Source organism: Cimex lectularius, unplaced genomic scaffold (genome assembly GCF_000648675.2).
Source record: "Cimex lectularius strain Harlan isolate CLEC.00 unplaced genomic scaffold, Clec_2.1 scaffold153, whole genome shotgun sequence".
In the NCBI taxonomy this organism is placed as follows: domain Eukaryota; kingdom Metazoa; phylum Arthropoda; class Insecta; order Hemiptera; family Cimicidae; genus Cimex; species Cimex lectularius.
Window position 1 is genome coordinate 375,600 of NW_019392833.1, and position 24,343 is coordinate 399,942.

At 33.2% G+C, this 24,343-nt stretch overlaps 1 protein-coding gene across 1 annotated transcript; it reads right to left on the bottom strand.

Annotated features, from left to right (window-relative positions):
* Window positions 1–242: 242 nt before the first annotated feature.
* Window positions 243–21,529, bottom strand: LOC106670590 (keratin, type I cytoskeletal 10-like). The gene is made up of 11 exons (XM_024228563.1): window positions 21,407–21,529; window positions 15,729–15,856; window positions 9,321–9,473; window positions 6,246–6,329; window positions 4,418–4,507; window positions 4,012–4,089; window positions 2,409–2,513; window positions 1,777–1,875; window positions 1,483–1,632; window positions 931–990; window positions 243–581 (listed from the first exon to the last, which is right to left on the bottom strand). Exons 2-11 carry the CDS (start codon window positions 15,852–15,854, stop codon window positions 468–470), a joined length of 1,059 nt encoding a protein of 352 aa, XP_024084331.1. The 5' UTR covers window positions 15,855–15,856; window positions 21,407–21,529; the 3' UTR covers window positions 243–467.
* Between the last annotated feature and the right edge of the window lie 2,814 nt (window positions 21,530–24,343).

The window sequence follows — 24,343 nt, forward strand, 5'->3', positions numbered from 1 at the left end:
AAAAACATATTTAAAGTAGTACAAAATTAAAATATATTTTACTAATAAAATTTACAATGATTTTTTTCTCACATTACCGCAATACAATTTAATGTTTCAAATGAATTTACATGAAAAACGTCGATGAATATGTACAGAAAATATCAATGTTTCAGAGAATCAATTGTTATAAATCCTATTTACAATATTAAATCTACAAAAAATAAAAAATATATTTTGTCATGGCTGGTCAGGTTTGATTTACAAAATGTTTCTTATCTTAAATAATAAATAAGCTTGCAATCACAAAACAATTTAATTTAATAAACTTAAATTAATGTTACTTATATTCCCTGTGGTGGCAGTGAATTAAGTACACGTATAAATTAAAAGACGATCATGACAATTGAGCATTTTTATGTGACAAAACAAAACAAATATTATTTTCAAAAACCCATGCCGAAATTTTAGTAACCATTATCCTTCTATCAATGAGGATAATGCAGGCCTTGTAGACTGTGTACTTCGGCGGCTGGCAATGATGCTGCTGCTATTTTGTTTGTGAGGGTTGTCAAGATCTTATTTAAAATTCCAAATTTAACCTACAAATGAAGAATGAAGATCAGCAACTTTTACGAATATAAAAATAAAACAATTAAACCCACTATTCGCAATGTTTAGTTTTTTAATCAAACATGCAGTTGTAGTATGTGGTAAATATTACAAATTTAGTATTAAAAAATTTGAGTTAGATTTAAGATACAAAGTAGAAATGGTCGTAACAACAGTCGTACGTCAGAAGAGTCATTCAATGTGCAGGTACATTCGACATAAAATGTCAATTGTTGAAGTGTGTAAGTCTGACATAAGTTATTCGTGCTAATTATATTAGTCATCGGGAGAATGTTTAATAACACAAATAAATTAATAGCCAATCACAGTGCGACTCACCCTCATTAGAAGTTGGATTTTATCACCAACCAGTGCAAATTTGGGACCCTTGAGTGAACTCTGCGAAAAGGAAATGTCATGACAATATCTATATACAGCAAACATGTTAGTAAAATCGTACAGTTATATTATGTGATAGGACATCCAATTATGTGCTCCATGATTGAGTTAATTTTTTCGTTTAATTCCTTAAATCGATATCTTACCTTTTAGGTTTTTTGCTTCAAGTCTTTACACTCACTACACGAATTTACTTTTACATCCTAAGCACGAAGAGTTAAAATTAATATACCTCTAATGTAGTCAAATGCAATTTGCCTCAATTCTGTTTACTTTGATGTTTAAAAATATATAGTACATTTTATAATTTACATTCTCTACAAATTTTATTTCTTTATAAGTTTTTTAATTTTTTGAAATAAATGTATGAATTATCTAATAAAATTGGTAAATACATTAATATACATAGATACATCATGTATGTACATCATTGAATGTTTAGGATATAGATCCAAATTCATTTATCAAATTGAAAATTGAATTTTTACTTACAAGAAGACTCATATGTGGGTCTACACCAGCAACCACAGCAACTCCTCCTTCTGCCTCATGACCACCTTTGCTTGAAGTGCTCAAGCTGAGAATGCTTCCGAGATTGCTGCTACCTCCGGCTTCGGAATCTCCAGCACCACCTCCTGAACTCTAATCATGCAAAATTTAAAAAATTAAAACTCAATTCGTGTCATCCCAAAACCGTACAAGTATGTGGTTTGTACAAAAAAGCGGTTTGCGCATATATACATGTTTTATTGTGTGTACATAATGTGTCCTAGGCAGAATACTCACACTTCCGAGGAGAGGGCCAATTAGATTAAGAATTGATCCAGAATCTGAGCCTGCACTAGCAGATGCTCCGCCTTCGGCGTCAGCACCTCCTCCTCCACCCTAAAAGCCTTTAAGATATTACGAAGAACGTGATACTACTTTAAAGCCTGTGATCTAATTCTAAACTTTTTACATTTTATATGGGCAGGTGCCTTTTCAAAAGGTGAAAGAAATAAGATAAATTTTTTCTTGCACAAACATTTGAGAACTTTCTTAGACTAGGGTTAATATAAAACAAAGATAAATTTCATGGACTGAATTCATTTCTATTCTGTTCTGTAAAACAATCTTGTTTCACAAAATGAAGTTACTTTGATGTAAATTATTTGTTGTTTAGTTGTTTTATTTTATTGATGTGACAACCAAAATAAAAAGGAGGATTGTCATCTTAAATCCCCAATAATAATTTTTTTAGTGTGTTAAGTTCTGGTACAAGACAATTTATCCCATCACTTCCACATTTTGAAAAAGATATGTGCTTAAAACTGTAACAATTTTTTCTTAAATTCTAATTTCTCAATTTGAACCTTCATTCTAAAATATTTAGCAGGAGTGTAATTTTTTGTTTAGTATAATATTTACATGACACTCACACTGCTAGACCCAAGTAGTGGGCCAACTAAGCTGAGAAGTGAAGAGAGATCTGAAGAACCACCAGCTCCATCACCATCTTCACCCTCGCCATCTCCACCTCCGCCCTAAGATTTTATTTACAGTAGGAAAGAGAAGCAAATTTTCTATTCTATCTATCATAGCATTATCTACATTTGAAACAAAGGTTTATATTAAATTATAATCTAATATATATTCTAATATGAAATACCTTAGCGTCTGACAGTGCAGAATATCTTTATAAGCAAAGAATATAGAAAAAGAGATTTCTAATAGAAAAGTTACTCACACTACTGGACCCCAAGAGAGGGGTAATAAGGCCCAAAATAGAAGATAGATCTGAGCTCCCTCCTGCACCCTCTTCACCACCACCACCCTGCATTTAAGCTTTTTCGTTAAAAAAAGTAAAAAGATGGACTTGTCTTTCACAAGATTTTGCTTGTGCAGTTAAGGCGATACTTACACTACTGGATCCACTAAGGGGGCCGATAAGGCCAAGAATGGATGAAAGATCAGAACTACCTCCGCTCCCTCCTTCATCATCCCCTCCCCTACCTCCCTGTTATAATTGTAAATTGTATTTTTTATATTTTTATATTTTTTCTTTCCTGATCATAGTTTAATAAAGAAGTCCAATGACAATTTGAATTTATCTGTTGATTTTATGATTCGAAAAACCGTTAGTTTTGACAACTTACACTGCTTGAACCGACTAAAGGTCCGATTAAGCCTAATATTGATGATAAATCTGAGCTTCCGCCTCCTCCACCTTCGCCTTCTTCACCCTCTTCTCCTCCACCCCCCTGTTATTTTAAAATTGAAGTTTTACATACAAACTGTTTCGACTTGTTTTTTTTTTTTTTTTACTTACACCGCTGCTCGAACTGATTACAGGTCCGACTAAACTTAATAAAGAAGAAATGTCAGAACCAGCACCTCCCCCTCCTTCATCATCACTTTCACCACCTCCCTATTATATTTTTCATATTACTAATTATTATCGTGGAAATCCAATTTCTACCTTTGCACTTTGGATAAAATAAAACTTACGCTGCTTGATCCTAAAACCGGCCCAATTAAACCTAGGAGAGAAGATATGTCTGATCCTCCTCCTCCTTCGCCATCTTCTCCACCCCCACCCTTGAGAAATTCATTTGAAAAGCAAAAGCAAAATATAAAGCAAAAGCATAAACCAATAATAAAAAAATGTACTTCATTGCCAATAATATTTTTATATTGTTATATTACTCACTCCACTGCTACTTCCTAATACTGGTCCAATGAGATTTAGAATTGACCCAGAGTCAGAACCTCCACCTCCTTCATCCTGGGTCACATGGATATTTGATTTTAATTTAAAAAAAAAATAAGGCAATTGATTTTGTTAATCTGTGTAAAACGTGGAGCGTTATGGCAAATGAGTACATGTTGTTAAATTCATGCATTTCACATTCCTGTTAGTTTCTTTGTACATTTCTACAAAAATTTAAATTTGAAGAGAAAACTTTTGCGGTGAACATTTCCACGTGAGAAAGACGTGGAAAAAGCTATAATTCATGTAGAAATGTATCTTTGGTTACTCACGGATGACGATGACAAGAGCGGAACTGCCAGATTGAGAATCGATCCTGATCCTGAGCCAGCATCACCTCCAGTACCTCCCTGCGCCAATGTGCTGGTCAAAACTTACTGTGCAACCTCTCCAGCAAGTGATTTACGATGTTTAAAGTTATACTTTTACATTGTACATCGCTACTAATACGTGTCACAAAACTAATAGTGACCTGGGTTAATACGTTGTAATGATTACAATGTATTAACTACATTATTTTTGATTAATTTTGTAAATTCTTGTTTTTTTAATTCAATAAGGTGCAATTGTGGACTAACTATAGTAATTTTTTTTGCAAATTGAAAACTCTTACTTTACTCTCTTGTGCAGTTTTAAAATATTAAATGGGATTTTAGACTGATTTTTGATTCAACTTACGCCTCCACCACCACCGCTGCTGCTACCAAGGATGGGGCCTACAAGATTGAGTAATGAGCCTAAATCAGATCCAGCTGAAGCGCCTGCTTCCTGAAAAGTCAAAAGAGCTATAAACACTATTATAAGGCTTGTCAGGGATGGTTAGGTCGCTGCCTTTTATTAAAAGAAAAAGAAGAAAAAAAAAAGGGTTGGCAGGAAAATAATGGAGGTTTATGGTTATAAAATAAAAACGATTAAATAAATGATTTTTATTTTGTGATTACACTTCTCCCAACTTGATGGCAACTGCTCTATACCCTCTAAATAGAATTTTGAGTCTTTATTATCAACAAATTCTGTAAACGCATTTTCTAACAATTCTTGATCAATAATTTTTTTATGTTGTAAAATGTTCAGATAGAGAAAAAATGGTAGCCAGTAGAATAGGGTGAGGCAGAACCTCATACCCAAGATCCAACAGTTTTCGTGTTGCACATGTGAGGCGTGGGGTTGAGCATTGTTGTGTTACAGAATCAACCTTTTCTGATTGACCAAAGATAGCTACATTAATGCCAATTTTGGATAGCTTCAATTTTAGATGAAAACATTTTGGCATTGATTGTTTTGCCAGAGATCAAGAAGCTGTAGAAAATCACCTAAATGAAGCCCACCAAAGAGTCAACATCACCTTTTTTAGAGTTGGGGGCTTTGGAAAATGTGGTATGCTTCTACTTTGATGAGCCACTGTCCAGAACTACTGTTATCGTATCTCTTTTCATCACAAGTAACAATTCAATCCCAAAAAGGTTCGTTTCGGCAAAGAAGTGTTGCACAAACTTCAATTTTTTTTTGTGGTGGTTTAATACATGAGGAACCCAACTTGCGACTGTCGATTTGCTAAGTGAATAATTTTCCTGCAAATTCTCGGTTGTTCCGGGTTTTTCTTCGACCAAAGCTCGCAGAACATCATCATTTAAGGGAGAAATCCTTCCCCGAGCTTCTTTGTCATCATGGCTAGTCTACCCCTCGAAATTTTGTAAACCAGCGCTTCAGACTTAATTTTTCTGGTCGTTTGGACACAATTCTGACCTTGTTTTAACTCGAAAAACGAAATGACGCGAAAATCACGTGTTGACATTTTAGTAAAGACTGTGAACGAAATGCTGCTGAGGTAAACGAACATTTTTGTTAGGAAGAGTATTAAAAAGTGTTGATATTCGTACAAAAGAATAATCCATCAAATTATCCATTTATTATATACAAGGGGAATTGAAAGATAACGAGAAAACCTGCATTATTTCCCGGACAACCCGAAAATATATTACACAATAGCAATTTGAAAAAGAAATTTCGAAAAAATCACTTATACATTATTCAAATGTGACAATTTTGTTAATAAATTGAAAAAAAACGCCAATTTTTTGTTCTTTGGAAAACAACAACCGTATTGCTTTCAGTGCTAATTTCAACTTTGATCTTTTAATCATGGCACTGTTCGCTGATATATTTGTGTTTAAGATAATCTTCCAGTTGGTTTTCAGACGGAAGCAGGATTCCTAGTGTAATCAGATGTTCGAAGAAGAAAAAAAATCTTATATTGTTTTGTATTTTTTGAAAGTAAAAGCGACTTAATGAAGAAAGTGTTTATATTCAAGAGAGTGAAAGTGATATTCACGAAAATCTACCGCAAGGTTGCCCAGAAGCGTCGTTCCGTGGTCAATGAAAAACGCCCCTCACACGCTTGTTAAATACAGAATATTTTACAAATGACGCTCAAAAGTTGTTATACAAAATAGATACGTATAAATCTTACAAATAAATTTTGTTAGAAGTTTTCAAAGGTACTTACTGCACCGCCACCTCCACTGCTTCCTCCGAGTATTCCGTTGAGGAGTTGTACAGCCCTTTTGTCCCTTTTGAGCAGTTTTTCAACCTGGAACCATTTCAAATCGGTGAATAAAACGAATCAAGAGTAATATTTTTTAAAAATAAACAGGTCGCAGCAACCGGGCGTCGATTCGCTAACTTCGCCTGTCTGACTTTCTCTTCGTCAAGTCGAAGATCTCGACACGGCGTTGGTTTACGGATCGATGTTTTGAAATGAATGCTTTGAATCTGCAACAGGGAGTTGTAAAACCTCGTAAATCCTGGACTACATACGTGGTCAAACGGCGGAAAGATCAAATCCGGCCACGCGCGAATCGTGAACTTGTGCAATTTAGCCGGGACTTTCTTTTCCATTTTTTCTTTTTTATCTCTTGAATTTATTGTATTTACTAATACAATTATTTATTTTCCTATTTTACTTAAAAAGACAAACACTTTAAGTTGATTTGGTTCAAAATGCGGCCTAGATAACTGCACTTTTATAACGCTCACGTATAAAACTTATATTTAAGAATTACACAGTTGCTGGGCACATAAATCATTAACGGCATGTTAATTTTTTATGTTAAGAAGATTAATTATACCATTATTTACGGTTCTTCAATTCTTATTATCGCCTCATGACGTACCAAATCGTTGGCACAATGAGGTCCTGTTGGACCAACATGGTTTAAACTCAGTTCGCTACTGAACCGAGTTCAACTTAAAAATTGGTGTTTTTCATTTTGTCTTGAACCGAGTTCGAAATCGACATGTATCTACAATTTATTCGTACACCGTTAATTTAAAAAAAGTCAAACATTACTTTGCTGTAAAAGTGAAAGGCATTTGAGAGAAGGGAGCAAATTAAGAACGTAATTCTCATGTTGCTTCATTCAAAAATGACTAATATGACGCATTTCAACCTAGTTATCCTTGTCCATTATATGTATTTAAAAGAAAATAGAGACCACTAAGATTTGGCAAATAATACTCCAAATTATGCCCTCTGTCTAGAAACAGGTAAATAAACCTTGTTTTTGGACACACTTAAACAACACATATTGCAAAACACTACCAGAAACAATCGTCCTACATAATTAATTACAAAGGAGTCGATAAATTAGTATTTAAGATTTTATATTATATATTTTATTTATTGTTTAAAGTACGTTTGAACTATATAACTTATTTTTTTTAAGGCAGAACGTAGTGTACTCATTTGCCCTTGGTAAAACAAGATATAATGAAGATACTTCTTGAGTATATGACGTATTCTTTCTGATTTTAGATACAGATATTTGAAACAAAAACAACTAGATCATGGTTAAATTTAAAAAATATGTTAAATGGGGGAAAACTCTGGGACTTGCTGTAATTGTTTGTAAACGATGCTTTAATTTATTGAATCTAATAGAAAGTAAAAAAATTCAGTAACTTTCGTTTGATTTCACGTAATTTTGTTTAATATAATATCGTTGTTTATTCCCTGTTTATTATGTTGTGCAATCTACTTCTTTTTTGAATATTGATTCCACCTTTTTACAATTATTTATCAATTGTAACTATATTAATCGGGTTCTAGTCCCGCTCATGACACTGTTTTTCCTTTCAAACAAACATTCCATAAAAATTATAAATCATTGAAACTATATTTTGTTTTGTTTAGATATATTTTTTATATACATTATTTCAATTCATACTATTTTATGACAACTCGACAGAAGCCATTGTCGCTTGATGTAAAGCAAAACTTTTTTTTTTGTATAACTGTAATTTATTTTTGCCAACAAATATTATATTTCAATTAATTAAGGTTTTTAGTTGAGATAAAAAAGTCAGTATCACGAGCGGGATTCGAACCCACGCTCTTCGGCTAGATACGCCGCTGCTCTACCACTTGAGCTATCCTGACATCGTGAGCTCAAGTGGTAGAGCAGCGGCGTATCTAGCCGAAGATCGTGGGTTCGAATCCCGCTCGTGACACTGACTTTTTTATCTCAACTAAAAACCTTAATTAATTGAAAGATATTAATTGGTCAAGCGGACCACGACAACTAGTGAATTATTATTATACTTAATATTTAAAATAAAGTAGAAATAAAAAGTATTACGCTGCCGAAATGCAAATATATATGCAATTATACGTGAGTTTAATTGTTAAAGAAAATTAATAGAATTTATAATCAGTCTTTTATTTTATAAATAAACAATTAATTAATTATCATTGAAAATAGTCGGGATGCGAGGAAAAGTAATCAATTCAATCGGGCATAACCACTGTCGAAACAGTCGCTGTCTGTGTGGGTGATCGTTTCTCAATTTGTTTTGAAATTCCAAAACCAGTTTCGATGGAAACAAAAAATACCAAGGACATTTTCTTACCGGCACAAATTTTCTCTTTCACCCCTTGAGAGTTATTAGCCACTTATTAATGTAATTGTTGGCGGAAAATGACAGATGCGCTTGCATCAGAAGCACAAAAGGGCAATATCAATTCTGAATCATTAACCTAAGTCAATTAGCATAATAGTGATAGATTTCGAAGACTATAATCAACAGAAGAGAGACAATGTTGCAACAATATGAACATAAAATGTTGATAAGGCGTTACTTTTGTATTACAAAAGTCACGAGCTTTTACAACTGTAGGCAATTTTATTTATTTTTATATTGACTCAACCTTGCCTTCGATTAATAATTTAATATTTATAGATTATGAAGAGAAGCATTGAAATTGTTTATTCGAAAATTATTTATTTAATATTTAACAAAAGAAAATTTAAAAATACATAAACGTTAAGTCAAATTATAATTACGTCAATCAAAGTACGAGCTCTGAAGATTTTTGATGGACTTCATATTTCAATTATCTCCTCTCCTTAAGAAAAATAATATATATATTTTAAATCAAAATTTAAAAAATTGATGTTCTGGACAAATTGCAGTTTTAGTTTATAATAAAAATTGAAAAGGTGAAGCTGAAGTTTCAGTAAGAAGAAGAGTTCCGTTGATTCGAGATTTAAGAATAAATTTAATTAGGTAATTATCCACTCACTTCTTTCAACTTTTCCGTCCTTTCAGGAGAAGGTTCTTCTTCGAGGGTCTCGACGGCAGCTTCGAGCAGCTTGTCTTCAGCAATTTGCTCGAGCTTTATGGTCTCTGCGATGGCTTTCAGCGTGGCGGTTTTCAAGACTTCATTTTGAAGATCCTGGCGGACAAAAATAACACAGATTTACAGATTGGATTAAAAAAAAAAAAAAATGAAAATTAGTACTTGATGTTGTTATATCATAAATGAACACCTATAATTATACAATTCATTCCTTCTGTAAAAAATATTTTTTCTAAATTAAAAATCTATTGGCCTTTCGAAACAATAATTTTGTGTTCAATTTGATCACACTTGTTGATTATTATTTTTTAATTAAACCCTGATTAAAGATAAGGAAATGAAATACTGAGTGATTCACTACTCGCAAGACCAAGTTCGTCAGGTGCTTCTCCACCTAGAATGCAACAAGCAAGTTGACATGAAACATGATCTGATTCTCAACCCTTTCGCAGATATTCAACTTTTTTAAAATTCAATTAATTAAGGTTTTTAAGTTGAGATAAGTTCGAATTCCGCTCGTGACACTGACTTTTTTATCTCAACTTAAAAACCTTAATTAATTGAATGTTATTAATTGGTCAAGCGGACCACGAAAAATAGTGAATTTAATTGATTAAAATGAAGTACACTTCACTAAAGCTCTCCGTGGCCATCTTATTTGTCGCCGAGAATCCAATCCGATTACACGACATTTGAAATATGGCAAAAAGGAGGGAAAATTCAAAAGGTGGGGTTGAGATGGGAAGTTGGTGCCCGAGGGGAACGAAGTCACGATAGCTCAAGTGGTAGAGCAGCGGCGTATCTAGCCGAAGATCGTGGGTTCGAATCCCGCTCGTGACACTGACTTTTTTATCTCAACTTAAAAACCTTAATTAATTGAATGTTATTAATTGGTCAACCGGACCACGAAAAATAGTGAATTTTTTTAATGTATCTTCGTTTTCTTCTTAAATCTACTCGTAGCTCTTGAACTACTCAATTTTGGGGAAATCCAATAAAAACCATTAAAAAGGGCATTAAATTTTATTTAAGCAGGCACCCTTTTAGAACTTTCAATTTAACTTTTAGATAAAAGGTAGGAAAAAAAGTAATTAAATCTTTAAAAAATTGCTAACCGCTCATTTTATGCCAAATGCGAAAAAATGGTCACAATGTGAAAAGGGGGTGTGGGTTTAATCCAGTTTAATCTGTCCTGGGCAATATTTATTTCCCATCTTTAACATAACAAAAAGCACAAAATAAAGAAAAACATACAAAATAGGAACTAAACTAAGACAATAATATTTTCCATATCACTTTTGGATAAACATATTTAAAACATATTCTCATAGCAAAAATTGCGAAAATTTGTTTGTATTCAATTTATTGCAAGTAAAACTTGATCGTGGCAAACAAACTATTTTTATTCTATTGGCTAATAGAATACCTTGAATAACGAGAATAAATCAACAAAATATGTCTAAATGAGGCAACGTCTCAAATTTAACAGAAATCGTAGAAATCTCGGGTCAACCGAGTTTCGGAAAATACGATCCAAAGATCCTTAAGGACGAACCTTTTCCTGAAGAACAGGCAAAAGTTTGTTGAACTTGTTACCTTGAACCTGCTGGTCGCATAAATCTTACACCTGAAAGATTTTAAAACCAAAAGGTTGGGCAATAACGTGACCGTCTTCTCAGTTGTGTAATCTAAAATCTAGTTTGTACGACCGTTTCCAACGAAGTTCCATTATAAGATTTCTTGCTCATCTTCCCAGAGTCATTTGTATCTTTTAATCAACACTGCACGTCTCACATTTTTCATATACTCAAATTTCTACTTTAAATAAATCACGATTGGTAAAGGGTAAAGGGTAAAATCACGACATGTGATAAATTGGTGTCTAGGGTGTGGATAATATTTATTACTGATGATATATGTTAAATTAAGCTTTCAGGAAACTAGTGTTATCGACATTAAAAAAAAGATATGTGTGCGCATCGGGTGAGCATCGCAGTTTTTTTAATTGACTCGGCTTTATCGAATTAGGACTAGTAATAAAAAGTGAAAGGGACTTTTAGGAAGCGAAACAAGTCAAAAGCAGTTTAAGTTGCTTAACATCAAGAAACCAACCTCCATTTCGGTCCTGGTAGGAAGAACCCAAGATTTGCACAATTTTCATTTTACCCTTGGGAAGAAAATGAATTGGAAAGTATTTTGGCTAAATTGGTCATTACAGTTGTGCCTGGAATGTTTTGTTTTATTTGTTACCACCTATTTTATTTATTTATGTTTTTAATTGCAAAAGTTGTATATTTTGGCTCCAAATCTTTGTAGTTTGACTTATAATTTTTTAACAGCTTTCGGATTTTAAGAAGGTTAACATCAGTTTTTTTTAAATTAGTCGTTTGTTAGATATGTTTCTTGTTGTTCACCTTGTTATATGTAAAAAAATGATTTGTAAGTTTTTAATTATAGTATTCGGTTCTCAATATGGCCAGCATTAGTGGACTTATCGATTCAGCCGAGGTTGAAGTTATCAAGTATTAATTATTAAGACAATTATGTCACATCTGCATCAGTGTGAAATGTGTTAGAAACGTGATGAAATCGGCCTCTTTTAATCGTTTGAATAACGCTCAGCCGAATGTTGCGGGGTGGTACGCGTAGGCTGACCTACACAAGATCCCGGCCGGCCGCTCCCAATTTTTCCTTTCTCCAGGAAACTGCATAAAGAGACGGAGTGCAACGACCGGTAAAACAGACTTCTCGGCCGAAAGAGATCATGATGGCATAGACGCGCGTTTATGAGCTTGGCAGTTTGAACCTTTACTAACATCCGCCTATCTTCGCTGCTGTCCGCTTCGGCATTTCGCAATCTTCAGCGGTGCGTTTATTGGATTGACTATGACGAAATGCCAAACATGTTAAAACCAGAGAGAATAGGCAGACCGGGATCACCCAAGATGATCTAACTATCGATAAGCAGACCACAAATTATCTAACAATAAATTCTTTCATCGTCTTTCATCATAAAGTTGAACAGACACACCACTGAAGATGTTGAAATGCCGAAACGCGTCTGACCAAAACAGCTCAGAAAGGCAGATCAGGATGATACGATCCAACAAGTTATTGACAACAAGAAGTCTCACAAGTTTATGTTAGGCGGGATAATTTTTTTGTATGTCTATTTTTCTTTCAATATAGTTTTTAAATAATCACATTTCAATTTATTAAAAAAAAAAGAAAAATAAACACTTTAAAGAAGACAGGTTTAAACATACACTCTGTTTAAGGTTTTATGCTTCTTTCATACCGTTATGTAAGAATTGCCATTCACTCTCACCCATTTACTTCAGAGCTAAATACAAAAGCTTCTTTCTTTTATATTTTCTGTTTTTTTATCAATATAAAAGAGGAATCCAGATGATTTTTTTTTTTTTTTTTTATCAATATAAAAGAGGAATCCAGATGATATTCTTGCCTTTCTGTCAATAATTGGACCGAACGTGAACAGTTTTTTTTTAACTTGGCTAAACAGGCATATTAAATAACCCGAGGAACCGATCGAACTACGCCCAGCCCCAAATTTTTCCATTTCAAACCGCTAATTGGAAAGATTTTTTTTTGGTTTTCCACGGCGGAAAGGGACCGTTGGGTTGCGCAAGAAGCTCCACGTCAGCGAAAGTGGATCTGGAGTCGTGTATGCCACTAGGTCACATGTACCATTACATCAGACTCGATCGAATGCCGCTTGCCTTTTGAATATTATAATTTGACGTTTTCTTAGAAATTAGAGGAAAATTACGCGGGCGTTTTGTGCCCGGGGGTTGTTAAAAAAATTTTTTTTTTCAATTGTCGCATCCCCTGGATGAATTAAGAACGACCTTGATCTACTTTAAAACAACCCATTTCTTTTTCAAGGGCTCATTTTCTACACGAAATTTTTTATTAATTACTATTAAAAAAAAAGGTTTAAACTATTCGCGTTGTCAGCTTGGAAGAGTTTTATTATTCATCCGGTGTAACGACATTTCGAGTCTTGGCATGTCCACTTATAAAAGCTGCTTTACAGTTTCACTACTTACGATACACTTTTATTATTGAAACTTACACCAAAAATACTTCTTGTAAAACAGTTAAACTACTCAAATTTGTAAAATACGGTAAAATGATAAGACAAAGGTCACATCTGATTGAAACAAGTCCTCGTAAAACTTTTTTAGGCATTTCCTTTCTCATAGTGACTCAATAACTGTGACCTATTTTTATGCAATGGCTCGGTTTTAAATTAAGATTCCAGTTTCCAGCTTTTATTTCGTATAAAACTAAAAAAAACTACTCAATTGTTTATTTCTTGTTATTAGAAATCAGAAAATAATTTTAAAAACTTATTGATGTAGAGCTTTAGTGGAAAACAAACGCCACATGGTAAACATCAAACTTTCACTAAATGATAGCATGAATAACATTTAATGACAGGTGGCATTACTGAAATCGTCGATTGAAGAAATATTAGACAGTAGGCTTAATTTAGTTTCTAATGTAACCGTTTTTTGTCATATTTTGTAGAATAAATAGATAATCTTGATCTATAATTTTTTTCCTTGTCGATACTAAAAATCATTATTCAGAAATCGTGAGATGCGGTCTGGTGTGATGTAGGTTTCAGAAAAACATTTTCTTTATCGTGCCAACGTTTCGATCTTTATTGAGATCATCTTCAGGGCCTGGGATTTACAAACATTGTTTAAATTTAACAAAACATGTAGAATGTGGAAAAAAGTGAATTTATACCAAGAAAAGAAGAAGATGATCTCAATAAAGATCGAAACGTTGGTACGATAAAGAAAATGTCTTTCTGAAACCTACTTCACACCACACCTCATCTCACGATTTCTGAATAATCTTCGACAAACGGTCACTAATCACCACACACACTAAAAATCATATTGAATTTCATTCATTTTCAACATGGTTTTCTAATATGAGCTTAAATAAATCTAAAAAATCAATTAGTTTTTTCTTTAATTGTAAAGTATTTGTTTAGTTGCAATGGGAACATTTTTCAAAACAATGGTGAGAACTTCTGGTTGTGGTATTTTAACTGAGCTGAACAAAAATGCGAAAGCGCACGAGCGAGTGTGTGCTTATCTGATTTTCTTAAGGAGAATCTTGCTAAACCTGGAAGTAGGCAATCTCGTTTCATGTGTCAATGTTTTCGGTGAAATTAACGCGTGACGGAGGACATCCTTGAAACAGCATGTCTATTGAACTCACGATGTCGAGATAAATTAGTTAATTATCTAGGATGTCGAGGCTGACAAACCTCGCAGATAATACTGTCATTCAACTATCAAACAATCATTGTACGAAAATGATAACTTAATAAAACAATGGTAAAAAGGACGGAGGGTTTCGTAAAACTACTGAATTAAAATTTAATTATTTTTTCGTCTTCGAATATTTTTAACTTAACCTTCGTACCTATACATCAAGACCGCAATTTTTTTTCTTTTTTTACAAGGGTTCGCAACAGAAGAGGTCATATAAACCCTCGGGGTGCCGGTGTTTTTGAAAAAAAAGCCCATTTGTAAGTATGTTCGATTCGAATGCAGGGCCGCTGGATTCGAACCCGGGACCTTTACATTACAGTGATGAGCGCCGTGTCAACGCCTAAACCGTTGCGGCCACCGACGCCCCTATAAATCAAGAAAAATATGATTTTGTTTCATGAGTTTTAATGCAAGATGATAAGGGTCAGTATTAGGAATGTTGGAATAATTTTGTCTCATTATATCTCTTTTGAGTCAAACCAAAATGATCAAACATTCAGTAATTTTTCGCCATAATGTGCCGAGGTCTTTGTCCCCATCCGTCCGAACCGGCCACAAAAATTTACATTTCATATTGCCACAGAATGAAAGATTATATAAAAGCCTATTGCGAAAAAAATGAAAAGGAAAAAAGACTAGTAGTACTTTCTTGAAAAAAAAAAAAAAAAAAAAAAGTGAAAATTGGTATCCAAAATGTGATTATGGGTCACTTGCAAAACCAAAATCACCACAAAACCCATTTCCCAACCTTGCCCCGTGTAAATAAAAATAAAAATAAATCCTTGAAATCTATCGTTTAAAAATTGAGAATTGTAACGCCGCTTAGTGAAGCAATTGGTTTTTAACTAAGAAAAGCGAAAATTGCTCCGACCTTGCGTTGGAAATAATAGCGAAGAAAGAGAATCGGCGGTCGATACGAAAATAAAATAACTCCCCGGGCGGCCAGGGTGGGAGCGAATCTAGGCTGGTGGATTGCAAAACTTCGTCCCTAAACTGGTCCGGCGAGAGGAGACCGAGGGACTTGAGGACTTACCCTGATCATTTCAAACTTCAACTCAGGAGTCAATTGGACCGTTTGTTCCTCTGGGGCCTCTTCAGGCAACACGGGAGCCGACAGCGCGCTCCCAAAAAGCGCCAACAATATGAAGACTGCCCTCATGGCTGAAAAAGAAAAAAAATCGAGCATTACAACTATAACATTATAAATTTAACAAATATTAATTTATAAATCACAATCAATTCGTTTTTATTATATAATACTTTTGAAAAGGAAATTTGATTATATTGTTAGAGGTGTTATGTAATAGGATCATTATTCACATATGGATAATGCCAGGCACAAAGGATGCATAAATTAACAACTCATAGGGACAGTAATTTTCCAAATGTACCTAAGACCTAACTTGAAAATTTTATTTTTTGTTAAAACTAGATCCTAGGACTTTGATGGCTTGAGTTTCCCACGGCGGTTTTCATAAATCAGTATGACCTTAGGGCAAGATGTAGACTCCTGAATATAAGATCCGATTGATGTCAATGAAACAAGGAGAGTTCGACAGGTAGTCTTGGTCGTCGAAACTGATAAGCCGGCCTGCATGGTAAATATATAACTGATTGAAGTTACCTTTTTATCAAATTCAAAAATACGTTACATCTTTGAGATTGATCAAAAAAGGATATACCGGGTGAAGTGACGGAAGACGAAAGGTCATGGACTTCACGTGGAGAAGAAAGCAGTGAAAGTAAAAAAAAAAAACGTGGTGTCGCTCGGCGAATAAACGGTTTCCCGTCCGGCTGTTTTACACCCGCGATCAAATCCGAACATCGCGAAACTATCCAAATTAAGGGCGAATAGTTTGTCAAAGAGACCCCGGGGGGAGAGCCGGACCAGGAAGCCCGAGTGTGAAATCACTTAAGGAGCAGGAACTGGATCGGAACTAGTTCCCATCAGGCTTTTCAGCCTTCCTCGCTCTTCACGTCTGGAGAAATGTTCTTTCATTCATGCTAAAAGAATGACGCATTGTCGAAAAACACGTGCGGAACAAACCGACCGATTATTGCAATAGCCCGTGGCATAATAGTCTTCCTTATTGACACTCAAATAATAGGTGGTTGCAGTTTTAATTCCTCGCAACTAATTTATAAGACTTTGTCAGCACCTGAGTACAAAATCGTTGAAAGTAGGCTAATAAAAATTCACATGGTTTAGACCAAAGAGGCAATTTTTTATTGTATTTAATTTATATTTTAATAGTAAATACATACTTGTTACAAACCATCTTACTTGGATTTATCTATTCGATAAATTATTACAAATGTTTTTTGTAAGTTTCAACAGTGAATGAAATAATTTAAAACGTTGATAACAGATTGAACTAAACATTTAAAATAAAGATGACCGTAGAGGTGGACATCATATGGAAGAAAAGAACCTGAGGTCATCCATTTTAAAAAGACGATAATTCATCGACCGATAGAACCATTTGTCGTAATTTTCAAGTTATTCTTAACAAAAACAACCAATACTGGATAATATTAATTACTTATTGTTAAATACCGGTTTGATTTATCCGAGGTGAACGTGAAATGCGGCCCATCCGAATTCCACGCCCTCCATAGAAAGCCTTTCGAGATGGAATCGAAGGCCTCATTTTCCTGACAATAAAAACCCATCCGTTTTGGTATCCCTTTTTATATGAAATAGGAACTTGTGCAACGGCGTTTTATCTTTGCACAACCTTGTATTTAAGAGAGATTCACAATTAGCGTCCAACGTAATTAGAGATCCAATAGCTGCGATTACCTCTTTTTGCCAAGGGCTTTTCTCATTTTGCGACGGCTTTCGCCATTTCTATTGGCAATTGGGTGTCCAAGACTTGCCCAAACACCTACTCTTCTAGTATTTATTTGTATTTTCAAGTTAAGCAGTATTTACGAAACCATCCTATTTGAAAAAAAAAAATGAATATACGCTATGAAAAATATAATAAACGTGTTATATAAAAGGTTACTGCTATTGTTTTTAAATTATGTATAATACAGTGTTATAACAATTCATTGGGAATTTTCCCTAGATCTTTCACACCTCATTTTCGACAGTTATTCCATTCTAAATTAACACAATTATTTAACTAAAATATCACACGATAAAGGGTTTTTGATATGGAATGGCTACAACAATAACTGATTTTTTATATTATCATTATTATATAAATTGTTTTTTTTAAAAGTAGTTTTTCATTTTTCAACAATAAGTAAAATCGGGGGTCGGTGGCCGCAAGGTTGTCTTTGACACGGCGCTCATCACTGTAAGGTAAAGGTCCCGGGTTCGAATCCAGCGGCCCTGCATTCGAACCCGACGTACTTACAAATGGGCTTTTTTTCAAAAACACCGGCACCCTGAGGGTTTATATGACCTATGCTGTTGCAAAAAAAAAAGAAAGTAAAATCCATTTAGATAGTTAATTACCATTAACTTGGACCAATACAGGTAAAAAAATGTTTTATTTTCAAGTCAATTATTTTGAAGTTTAAATATTCAATGCTTTTGTTTTGGAAAATACTAACGAAAAAGCTTTAAAATTTAACTATATCATTGTTAGAAACTAAATTGATTCATACTAATTTAAGAAAGAGACTATGAGAAAATTAGGTTTTTAGTAAATGAGAGAAGTAGTTGAAGTTTTCAATTTAATTATAAACCAATTACTTTGACAAATTTTAAGAAATATAAAGTGAACGAGACTGTATTTTTATAAAAACTGGTATTGATTAAGAAGGCTTTGTTTGACCCATCGAAAGATGATCGACTAGATCGTATAATTAAAAGAGTTTTTGACAATTTGGAAAAATTTATACTAACTTTTAGCTATAAAAGTTTGTCTATTTAAGCTCGAAAAGCGGCTAATTAATTGTTACTAGTCTAATTGAAGAGAGTTTGTGTTCAATATCTCATAATTTGTGGGTTTTTCTGTAACTTTTCTAAAAACTGCTCGTTTCGTCTAAAGTACTTTTATACAAGTTTCGCCTTTATTTTTGGGTGTGTTTAAGACGTTTTACTATAAAGAAGAAAAACGCAGTGTGCAATCGTAAGAGTAGAAATGCAATGAGGGTGTTGTCACTTTTACTTTGGCATTAGACGTTGTGCGTTACTAGGCCAAGGGCCTTGTCCATCATACTTATAATTATTTAAGGAAAGTACAAAAATGAAAAAAAAAGAGAAGGAAAGCCCGGGTGTGACGGTCGTTGACTTCGCGAGGATTCCTAAAAAGATTTTCGCGTTTTGGCTGAATCATCGATTCCGAATAAACTAAGAATTTTATAAATAGAATATATTTCATAAACGAAAAAAATAATAAAAATAAATTTTAATCTATTTTTAAGTAAACTAAGTGTTCAATGTAAACATTTTTTTGTAAAGGTGTCAACATAAGTTTCTTATTTTATTAATAAATACTTTTGAAATCAAATATCGAACCAATGAAAATTTATATTTAATTATTAATTTTCAGGCCAATCACATGGCTAAAATTTACAGTAGATTAATTATAACACGAAAAAATAAAACTGACCATTAAGTTCACATAAAATAAACATACGATAATTTTATATAGAAGCACTCTAAGTGTAAGGTATATATTTTTAAAGAGAACGATGGAGTAATATTACAATTGTATTTTTTTTATTTACAATAGGAAGTTAGTTAGTTTGAATAGTTATTATTTACAATAGGAAGAAGTCTTGTCTTGAATTTTCTTAAAAATTGTTTCGAGACGTTGATATGTAATTAAATTTATTAAGCTGACCTGAGAGCTAATTTCTGCATTATTTTACAAGTTAGGATTAAAAAACTATCAAAAACGCCATTAATGTTATAAAATATTAATGACTGACGACCACTTTTTTAACCATTGCGTTAACTCAGCTGAGGAAGGATTAAAATAAATCCGAAGCGTTGTGGATAAAAACTGGTTGTGGTTTTTTTTGAGATGACCTATTATCCCACCTTCAAGAAGGAAAAATCATAAGATTAACTGTTGAGGTCGAAATATAAGAAAACATCGTCCAAAATATCCAAACAATACAGCCATGACTTTTAAATATATTTGTAATGAAATGTTCCAGGTCTCCAGGCGAAACACATTGACTCAAAAAACCGGAAGCACTTGTAATTCAATAAGAATAAATTTCGAAAGGTGATCTGTAGAGAACTTTTTTGGGCAACAACAAGTTAAAAAGTAATAAAACAATTATTGGGCGTCGGTGGCCGCAACGGCTTACGTGTAACTCTTCACTGTAAGGTAAAGGTCCCGGGTTCGAATCGAGCGGCCATGAATTCGAACACGACAAACTTACAAATGGCCCTTTTTTAAAACAAAATCGACACCCTGAGAGTTGATATGACTTCTGCTGTTCTCATTTAGAAAGAGAAAAACAACCTTTTCATACAGGGATTTTTCTATTTGAAACCAGAATATCAGGTTAATTTCAGGTCTAAACATTCTACTGTTTCTATTTGATATTTTAAAAAAAAACAGTGTAATTTTTTAATAATTTAATATTATTAATTTTTTTTGAGATATTGTTTTTATTTATGGGTTACAATGAGAAAAGCACAATTCCTTTTAAAAGAAAACCGTTCGTGTTACATTTTTGTTAAAAAAATAAAAACCAATAAAAACATCGTTTTAATAAGGGAATTTCTCTATTTGAAACGAGAATATTAGGTTAATTTCAAATCGAATTTGTTCGACAGTTAATGGTTTCGATTCGGTATCAAAAACAGTTAATTTTTTAATAATTTAATATAATTAAGATTCTTCAAGATTTTATTTTGATTTGTGGGCCAAAATAAGAGGAAAATGCATTATTCCTTTCAAAATAAAATAGTTTGTGTTATATTCTTAAGGAATATCGACTTTTTTTCTCTTTACTTGTTTCAACCTTCAGATCTGATTCGCATGAGAAGTAAAAACGTTTGCTTACACTGATTTTCCGTGCATATATTCCATACACTGAAAATTAAAATTCAGCGAAGTCAATTAAAAGAAAAGGATGTGTTAATTTGTTTTTCAAAAAATCGTTCGTTATACCTTGGTATATAATTGTAAAACGATTGATTTTTGAACTGGCGAACTGTGAAAAAAAGTGCGTCGATGTGAATTTTAAAAAGATTCGAGACCGATCTGGCGAAAGGTTTGCATTCGGCGATCATGTCGATAGCTAAGCTCATTCACTTTCTCAGCATAACAGTTATAAGCTTGTGCAACTTCCAAGTTCATCAGTCTGAAATAAAAACTGTAACGGCTTCGTAATGTTAATTCGTAAATATAAAAAAAATCCGAATAAAAAAATAATAAAACGAGAATGAAGATATTGAAAACCGCTTGAAAAGGGGTAAACATTGAATATTAAACGATACAGGTTTCAGAGGTCAACGAGTACGAGGGCGTTACATGCGGATTCGCTTTCTTTCGCCTGGTCACCTTCCCTCGAGGATAGGTATAATATTAAAAAAACTACTTTCGCGCACTTTTTCTCCTTGTCGTCTCCTCGAACAGTCCAATCCTCATCACTTTCGCGCACACCACACTTTGATCGCCTCCGACGTCTAATTACCCTCTTAAGGTTGGCAGTGGCAGTTATTGTTTTTTTTTAGTTGTTGTTGTTGTAAACTTATCGTTTGCTCTTTGAGAAAGTCTTAATACTCACTTCTTGTCGTGCTGAGACGGTAACGGTTGAGGAACTGGTGCTGTTCAGTCGGCGCTGAGTTAGTTAAGTAATGTCTTGAGACCGGGAGATAGGTCCCGGGAGGGGGCAGACTGCGCAACCCCTTCTCCCACTCGACCACCCCGCCTCAACCCCTCGACGAACAATAAAAAGCTCTTTCAAGACTGATTTTTGCAATTTGCTTTTAAACTGCGCTTGTGGACACAATTGCACATAGAAATATCTTCATTATTGTGTTAACTTCACTACCTATACATACAAAAATACGTTTAAAAAATATTATAACTATTTCAATCCATTCCAAACATTTACTATAAGAAATTTAATAGCCCTAGTATCAAAAAGCTCTAAATAATTTTTTGAATTGTTTGAGTATGATGTTTAGAGGAAGGCTGCCAAAATTTATCTGCATTAGATATGTTTTTAATCGTAATAAACTAGAAAAAAATGTTACTTATAATTTTTTTAATGATTTTATCCATCCTGAATTTGTGGTACTCCATAATAAGATGATAGGTAGGAGATAAATTGTCTTTCCCACAATTTATTACGTCAGATACGTTTCGGTCTGTCATAGACCATCTTCAGTGACTTTTGTTTTTATAAAATGGTTTTTACGGCTTTTTTACAGTCTTATAAGTTCAGAACTGGATGTTTGGGCGACTATGGACTTGGCGAGTAGTCAAGAACTAACCTATTGAGGAAAAGAAATTTATTTCCTACCATCATCTTACTTATTAATTATTTAGAAATCATGAGATGCGGTCTGGTGTGATGTAGGTTTCAGAAAAACATTTTCTTTATCGTGCCAACGTTTCGATCTTTATTGAGATCATCTTCAGAGCCTGGGATTTACAAACATTGTTTACATTTTAACAATTACATTTTGGATGTGGAAAAGTGAATTTATACAATGCAAAATATCTTTTTTATATATTCAATCAAAGTATTTCTAAGAATCTCACGATTTTTAAATAATTATCGATTAACGGTCACCACACATTACTTATTAATTTTTTGATGGTCCCCATTCTGAATTTGTGGAACTCCATGATAAGATGATGGGTAGGAAATAAATTTTCTTTACCTCAATAGGCATTTATTACGTCAGACGCGTTTCGGTCTAATTTAGACCATCTTCAGTGATTTTTGTTTTATATAAAGAGGTTTTTACGGTTTTGTACATTCTTATAAGTTTAGAAGTGGATGTCTGGACGACTAAGGTCTTGGCGAATAGTCTGACGAGAACTAACCTTTTGAGGAAAAGAAATTTATTTCCTACCCATCAACTTACTTATTTATTAATTTTTTGACGGTTCCCATTCTGAATTTGTGGAACTGCATGATAAGATGATGGGTAGGAAATAAATTGTCTTTACCTCAATAGGCATTTATTACGTCAAACGCGTTTCGGCCTAATATAGACCATCTTCAGTGACTTTTGTTTTATAAAAAGTGATTTTTACGGTTTTTTACATTCTTATAAGTTTAGAAGTGGATATCTGGACGACTGAGGACTTGGCGAGTAGTCTGGCAAGAACTAACCTATTGCGGAATTTATTTCCTACCCATCAACTTACTTACTTATTAATATTAAACTCCTTAATAAAAAATGTAAGTTTGTGTCATCACAGAAACGAATTCATCTTACCTTTACCACGGAATCTTATATTTTTCGTAAACTTTGTCTTCAACGCAGCATATAAATAAATATGTATATATACCTCATCATCTTATAGTCTAATTCATGCAAGACACATACAACACAATCCAAGTACATGTGCAATACCTAACAATTTATGTAAAGTTAAATTCAATCACTTAGCATGTTCCAATTCTTTCCATTTAAGTTGTCAACAATTTCTTCTGGGGAAAGTGAGCTTTTGCCAAATATCAACCTTTTATTTTTCCCTGGAATTGGATATCTCCCAATAAAAAATCTTTCGTGTTGCAGAAGGAACACATATTTGAAATGACACTACAAAAAAATTTATTTAGATATATAAGCTTAAATCCGGCTTTGAATATCTAGCTCATTTGATCTGTTCTTAAGCTCCAATATTATATTCATTATTATATTCATTTATTATGTATTTCTTTTCTTGATAGCTTATATAAACCTTGTGAATTCAATAACTTTTGTACATAATAATAGTTTAATTTCATTTTAACTTTTCTCATGATTACGTCCTCATTATATTCTATATTAATTATCTCTCTTGCTTTTATCACGAACCCAATTTATTGTATACTTTAAACCAATAATTTATCTTTAGTCCGAATCACAAAATAGCCTGAATAGCTTTAGTAAGTCCACATACTTACGCAGGTACTTTAAATGTAGCTTCAAGGTATAAACTAACACTGAAAATATATTTAATTCTAAATATAACATGTGGTTGGGTACATGTGATAGTAAATTCGGTAACCATTTTATGTTTTGAATGAAAGTAATATACCAGCGTTATAAATAATTAAAAGTGTAATATATTACTAATATTTTATTATTATAATATTAAAGATAGCAACTCCCCTAACGGTTATATGAACATGGGGTTTGTCTATAATTATTAAATACAATAAGTAAATTGTAAATGTGTTGTTATCAATAAAGATACTTTATTATTATTACTATTAAATATGTATGTACAAAAATATAATAATTTGTATATTTATAACGATATACAAAACTCTCCATCTTATAATTACATAAAATCATTACATTTTATATATCCTTGTACCTATCTCCTCTCTCTCTTTCTCTCTCTCTCTCTCTCTCTCTCTCTCTCTCTCTCTCTCTCTCTCTCTCTCTCTCTCTCTCTATTTATTTATTCATGCCCAACACCCCAATGCTTGCCAGTAACAATGAAATTTGTTTTTCATATAGGCCATATCGAAATAGATTTGTGTGTTAAAAAT

Excerpts from the sequence above, each read along its gene's own strand:
- LOC106670590 (XM_024228563.1), bottom strand. The coding sequence starts at position 15,854 with ATGAGGGCAGTCTTCATATTGTTGGCGCTTTTTGGGAGCGCGCTGTCG. Across the intron at positions 2,514-4,011 it reads CGCTCTTGTCATCGTCATCC|GGCGGAGGTGGAGATGGCGA; the intron begins GTGAGTAACCAA and ends ATAAAATCTTAG. Across the intron at positions 582-930 it reads AAATCCAACTTCTAATGAGG|GTTAAATTTGGAATTTTAAA; the intron begins GTGAGTCGCACT and ends CTTCATTTGTAG.